Consider the following 6,529-nt stretch of genomic DNA (forward strand, 5'->3'; position numbering starts at 1 on the left):
CCTGAGCCTGGCTGCCCCGCCCCCAGGTATTTCCCCTTCGGCATTGTGTTCCTCATCGCTGGCAAGATCCTGGAGATGGATGACCCCAGGGCCGTCGGCAAGAAGCTGGGCTTCTACTCGGTCACCGTTGTGTGCGGGCTGGTGCTCCACGGGCTCTTCATCCTGCCCCTGCTCTACTTCTTCATCACCAAGAAGAACCCCATCGTCTTCATCCGCGGCATCCTGCAGGCCCTGCTCATCGCGCTGGCCACCTCCTCCAGGTAGCCCCGGGGACGGACAGGACGGTGGGGAGCTGGGAGGGGCTGAGTCCTGTCTGTCTGGCCAGTCATCATCTGTTCATAGCCACAGAACCACCAAAGCACTAGTGTGGCCCACCTCACAAACGCAGGGATGGCTGGTGCTAGGGTAACAAGACCGACGCGGGGTGGGAGGGTCGATCTTTCGGCCTCTGTCGAGGCCTCCCCCTCCCCGACGGCCCCAGTCCTCAAGCTCACTGAGTCCCCATGGGGGCAGCTTCCGAGCCAGGGCAGACAGACAATGCAGTGGATTCTGTGGGAAATCACATCAGCAATGCTGGCTTTTGCCCCACAAGGTGCTTCTCCTGCAGTCGGGCCCTGCGTTGCTCTAGGAGCTCGGCCTGTCCACTGCTGCTGGGATGTCCCGGCTGGGTGCCCTGTCACAACCTTGGCAGTGTTGCTAGACCTCAGGGACTTGAGCCATGGCTCTGTCACACACTCACTGTACCTGGGCATTGCTTTCCTCATGCACGAACTGGGGGAGATTCCAGCTTCCAGCTCACGGGTTTGCTGTGGAGGTTGAGCTCCTCCTTGCCAGGCTGGGCCAGGTGAGCCAGCACTTGGCCTCAAGGATCCCAAACCGCAGCCCAGTGCAGAGACCTCGGGAATTTAGAGCTGTGCAAACCACGTCGTCGGTAGAGGGGGCAGGAAGGAAGTGGTCCCTCATGGAGCATTTAGTGCCGTGAAGGCAGGGTGGCTCTCCCCATGGCAAGTGTCTGAGCTCCACATTAAGGGAGTCACAGGAACTTAACCCACATCTTTCTGGCACTGAAGTCCTCACTCTTCCCGCCAGCCCTCACTTGGGCCTCAGCTTCCCCATCTGTGAAATGCCCTGCAGGCCTCTGTGCACGGCAGTCATATGACCCCCCCTTGGCAGCAGACGCACCTCCTGCAGGACTCAGGAGGAGCAGATCCCAGTGAAGAAAAGCCCAGCAGCCATTGCCAGGAACACCCTCCTGAGGATAGGGGGTCAGGGGGCAGGACAAAGCCCCAAACATGCCGGTTCCCATGCCAGGGGCCAAGCCTGCCAGAGCCAGCAGCAGCCCCCTGGCCATCTCCTGCCAGCAGGAACCGCAGCCTCGAGCCCAACAGGTCTGGAGCTCCTGAGAGGCTCTGACGAGTAGAACCGGACTTCCAGGCAGAGGCCCAGGAGAGAGGAAGACTCGGGGGCCACACCGGACTGTGTTTTAGTCCCAGCACTGCCACTAGGAACTCTCATGACAAACATAGTAACAATAATAGCCATGGTCACCATTGACTGAGTGGGTACAACGGGCCAGGTCCTGTCCAAGCCTGTAGTCGTTTAATCCTCCTAGTAGCTCTGTGACCCCGGTCTTTTTGGGACAAAGATGCTAAGGCACAAGGTTCAGGAACTTGCCAGGGCCACTTGACAGGAGGCTGGAATCTAAGCCCAGGCAGCCTGGCCCAGGGCCCTGCTGCTCAGACTTCCATATCCGTCCGCACAGCAGTGTGACATGAGTCAGCCCCGCCCTCTGGGCGTCAGCCTCCTCATCTGTAAAATGCACCCAAACACCTCCCTCATAGGAAGAACCAAGTGAGAGCACTGCAGTGCCCGCGGTCCTTCCCTCCTGCCGCAGCAGCGCCGCAGGAGCACAAACACTCCTGGCGGGGTGGCTGCCTAGGGTGGGGTGAGCTTCCCAACGGAGGCCCTGGCCATCCTGGAAGAGGGTGCTGGGCAGACACCGGCCCCTCTAACCGTAGCTCAGCCACACTGCCCATCACCTTCAAGTGCCTGCTGGAGAACAACCACATTGACCGGCGCATCGCGCGCTTCGTGCTGCCCGTGGGTGCCACCATCAACATGGACGGCACTGCGCTCTATGAGGCCGTGGCCGCCATCTTCATCGCCCAGGTCAACAACTACGAGCTGGACTTTGGCCAGATCATCACCATCAGGTGCACCCTGACACCGCACCTGTGTGGATGGGGCGGGGGCTGGCGGCCTTGAGGATTCCCAGGCTCCGAGGCCTGAGGGGTCTCTGAGACAAGCAAACCTGGGCTCGGGGCATGGCAGGCAGAGGGCCAGGGCTGGGAGCTCCGAGCCTGGAGGACAGGCTGGGAGGGAGGGCATTGCTGGTGGGCACAGGGCAAGCAGAGGCCAGGCACAGGATTCAGGACCTCGGAGAGGAAGCCGGTGCGGCAGGAGCCGAGGAAGGGGAGCTGGGGTGGGGCTGAGGCTGACGGAGGCCTCACAGGCCAGCCAAGCACACAGGTCTGACCCTGGAGGCCAGGCCCCAGAGGGAGGCAGGCAGAGCCACGTGGTGGTCAATGAGTCCCTGGGCAGCTCCATAGCAATATAGCTTCCTGGAACCCACAGAGACAGCTCCAGATACAGGTGTTTGCACATTCCCCAGGGGTTCTCCTGAGGCCAGGAATGGGGGTCCATGGGGCTGCAGGACTGTGAGGAGGGACTTGTCCCTGGGAGCTTCCTGGCGTGGCATTCCTACCCACCCCCCACCCCAAATGGCTGTCCCAGAAGCCCTGACACTCAACCTCTTCCTTGGAGCCAGACCCTGACAATGCATCCCGCCCCTCCTGCTGCTCCTCTTCCCCTTCCCACCCCCTACAGTATCACAGCCACTGCAGCCAGCATTGGAGCAGCCGGCATCCCCCAGGCCGGCCTCGTCACCATGGTCATCGTGCTCACCTCCGTGGGACTGCCCACCGATGACATCACCCTCATCATTGCCGTTGACTGGGCTCTGTGAGTGGACTTTATCTCCAGCTCTAGCGCTTTGGGAGAGGCTGACTTCAGGGTCAGCAGGGATCAGGGTGAGGGGCTGAGTCCCTTCCCCAGGGTAGAAGGCTGGGGACTGCCCTGCTTGGCACCATGGGAGTGTGCTACTCATCAGCACAGGCCTGGCTGCATAGTTTGCGGAGTCCAGTGTTCAAAAATGAAAATGTGGAACCCAGTTCAAAAACTGTAAAGGCCAGGTATGATGACTCACGCCTATATGTCCCAGCACTTTGAGAGGCCAAGGCAGGAGGATTCCTTGAGCCCAGGAATTCAAGACCAGCCTGGGCAACATAGCAAGATCCCCATCTCTACTAAAAATTAGAAAAACAAATTATCTGGGAGTGGTGACATGTGTCTGTAATCCCAGCTACTCGGGTGGCTGAGGCAAAAGAATTGCCTGAACCCGGGAGATGGAGGTTTCAGTGAGCCGAGATGGCGCCACTGCACTCCGGCCTGAGTGACAGAGTAAGACTCTGTCTCAAAAAACAAACAGCAAAAAAACTTAAAAAGAATTTCAAGACAGAAACAGCAGAGGATTAAACCAAGCCTGACACTTCTAAGCATGGGGACCTGCTGAACCCACAGCCACATGCCAAGAAACTGCTTCAATGATGCCAAAGGGTGGGCTTGAGAGGAGCCAGGAAGCCATCTGGCTGCAGGCTCTGCACGACAGCTGGTCACCGGCTGTGCTGTGCTGTGGTGGGTTGAGCACTGCCCTCTTCCAGCTCCCCTTCAAGTGCCCACCACTCATCCCCCACCTTGGCTCACCAGGGACCGTTTCCGCACCATGATTAACGTGCTGGGTGATGCGCTGGCAGCGGGGATCATGGCCCACATATGTCGGAAGGATTTTGCTCGGGACACAGGCACTGAGGTGAGCGCAGTGAGGTCCAGAGGCTGCCAGGAGGGTGGAGCCAGGCGGGGTGGGCAGGGCACCAGATCTTCCACCAACCAGCTGGGCAGCCTCCAGCCAATCCCTCCCTCCATGCCTCTGGGCCTCGGTCTCCTCCTCTGTTACAGGGTGACTATTTCCTCTAACATCTATGTATTGAGCACCCGCTGTGGCTGGTGCTGATACAGACACAGGAGGAACAGTGGAACAAAATATGATAAAATTCCCCGCTCTCATGGAACTTACACTCTAGTGTAGGGATGGTCTGTCCAGTTTAGCCACGATGTGAGCATTGGTAGGTTTGTGCGGGCTGTGTGGGCTTCAGGCTCCTTCTACAGGCAAATGGAGAAGGCTGTACCCGCATCATGGGGAAGAAGCTGAGGTCAGGCAGGGGAGCCACTGATTCCCCAGCTGGACCCTGTGGATTAAGTCCCCTCCTCTACTAAGGCAGCTCTAGTGGGAGGCAGGACAGCTTGGGAACAGGAGCCCAGGGAGGCCGTGACCTGCCAAGGTCACACAGCATGTCTGCAGGAAAATCCATCTTGTGGTTCCTAGCCCTGAGCTCATTCTGCCCCACTGGCCCTCAGTCCTCCCTAGTGTCTAACCTTGTTCCCTCCTGCCGCTACCAAGGCCTGTTTCCCTTCACCAGAAACTGCTGCCCTGCGAGACCAAGCCAGTGAGCCTCCAGGAGATTGTGGCAGCCCAGCAGAATGGCTGTGTGAAGAGTGTGGCCGAGGCCTCCGAGCTCACCCTGGGCCCCACCTGCCCCCACCACATCCCCGTTCAAGTGGAGCAGGACGAGGAGCCGCCCGCTGTGAGTCTGGACCACTGCACCATCCAGATCAGTGAGCTGGAGACCAATGTCTGAGCCTGCGGAGCTGCAGGGGCAGGCGAGGCCTCCAGGGGCAGAGTCCTGAGGCAGGAACTCAACTCTCCAACCCTCCTGAGCAGCCGGCAGTGGCCAGGATCACACATTCTTCTCACCCTTGAGAGGTTGGAATTCACCCCGCTTGACAGAAAATGGATCTCAGAGAAGGGAAAGGCCACATGGGGGAGCCCCAACCAGGGAGTGATGGGCCCGGCATTGCCTGAGGCCCCGCCATGACAGTTTCCCCCGTGTGCGCCCGGTGAGGGCAGCTGGCAGGGGTTATCCGGCCCCACTTTCTGGATGACAGAGCTGAGGCCCTGAGAGCTGAAAACACTTGTCCAAGGTCTCACGTTAAGGTCAAGACACTAACTCAAATATTTCAAGCCCCACCTCTCCTCTTGGAGGACAGGGCATCCTGTAGCTGTGTCCAGACCCAGGCCCCACCCCATAACAGGTGGCCTCAGCCACATAGCTATCCCCAAGGGGAGCAGCCCAGGGCCGAGCCCTACTGCCTTCCCCAGGCCACAGTGCGTCCAGTCTCCTGTCCCACCACGTGTCTCTTGCAAAGCTCCTTGGATGTGGAGATAGATGTCTTTACTAGAGTTGAAAGGCCCCCGTGACACATCCAAGTCAACCTCCCACAGGATAGGTAGGCAAACCAGGACTCCGGGAGGGAGGTGCAGCCAGGATGCTCTGGTGGACCTGCCGATGGAGCCGTGGTGTCAGAACTCCCCAAAGGCCTGTGCATCCAAGTGGAGTCAGGTTTTCTATTCCTTTCCGTGTTTGCAAATTCAGTGTTGACTAAATAAAGTTATTTTGTTTTTTACTTCTTGTGGGCTTCAACACCTTATGCTAGCCAGCGAATATGATATTAGCTACTGGGCTATTAATACAGGCAGCCAGAGTGCAGACGGGCCTGTCTGGGCAGCCAGGATATGGACAGGCCTATGCAGGTGGCCAGAATCTAACAGGCTTGTCCAGGTAACTGGAGTATAGACAGGTCTGTCCAGGCTGCCAGTGTGGACAGGCCTGCCAGTGTGTGGGCAGCCAGAGTGCAGAGGAGCCTGTCCTGGTGGCTGCAGTAAGGACAGTCCTGTCTGAGCTGTCACATGCAGAAGACAGAGTACAAGCTAGCCTACCCAGGAGCCTGTCCCAGTAACCACAGGGCAGCTGGGCGTTGTCCAGTGTGGACAGACCTCTCTGCCGTGGTCTAGACTCTGCTCTGCCGGCAGGGCCTTGAGATCGGTCCCCAAAGAAGAAACACATTTCCTTCCCAGTCTGGCTCCTTGTGGAGAGTGCTTTGCTTTAGAGAGGGGCGTGCCCAGGGACATTTCCAGATGGTCTCCCTCATTCTCCCACCCCAGGCTGCCTCCAGGAGGCCTGCAGGGCACGCAGAAGGGTCCTGGCCACACAGCCTGTTCCAGATACGCCCTGGGGAGAAGATACAGCTCCTGGGTCTGGAGGGGCTTGCACCATGATGCCCATGAAGACACTGAGGCCCAGGGAGGGGACAGGCCTCCCCCAGTTCACTAGCGTCAGGAGGGCACCTGCTCCCAGCGCCCCACTCCTGAACTCCTTCCGCCCTCCTCCCAGGGGCGGAGTCTGAGGAGTCTGGGAAGAGCATGACCCCAGGACACCTCCTCCCACTGCAGGGCTGGGGGCTGTAGGCCTCCATGAGAGCATCCTTCCTTCACTGAGGCCTTCTCACCTGGGAG

The 6,529-nt window shown here is 59.1% G+C and overlaps 1 protein-coding gene across 3 annotated transcripts in view; it reads left to right on the top strand.

Moving 5' to 3' along the window:
- The window catches only part of LOC105495069 (solute carrier family 1 member 7), a 54,816-nt gene extending 49,176 nt beyond the window's left edge, over positions 1-5,640 (top strand). The window contains exons 7-11 of one of the 3 annotated variants that reach the window (XM_011764246.2): positions 27-260; positions 1,842-2,213; positions 2,887-3,021; positions 3,826-3,928; positions 4,596-5,640. In XM_011764246.2, the coding sequence (XP_011762548.2) occupies positions 27-260; positions 1,842-2,213; positions 2,887-3,021; positions 3,826-3,928; positions 4,596-4,814 (1,063 nt within the window). In that variant the 3' untranslated portion in view covers positions 4,815-5,640. Of the gene's footprint in view, positions 1-26; positions 261-1,841; positions 2,214-2,886; positions 3,022-3,825; positions 3,929-4,576 lie in introns of all 3 variants that reach the window. The other 2 variants (XM_011764247.2, XM_011764248.2) reach the window with 2 other exon arrangements.
- Positions 5,641-6,529: the final 889 nt, after the last annotated feature.

Source organism: Macaca nemestrina, chromosome 1 (assembly GCF_043159975.1).
Source record: "Macaca nemestrina isolate mMacNem1 chromosome 1, mMacNem.hap1, whole genome shotgun sequence".
In the NCBI taxonomy this organism is placed as follows: Eukaryota; Metazoa; Chordata; class Mammalia; order Primates; family Cercopithecidae; genus Macaca; species Macaca nemestrina.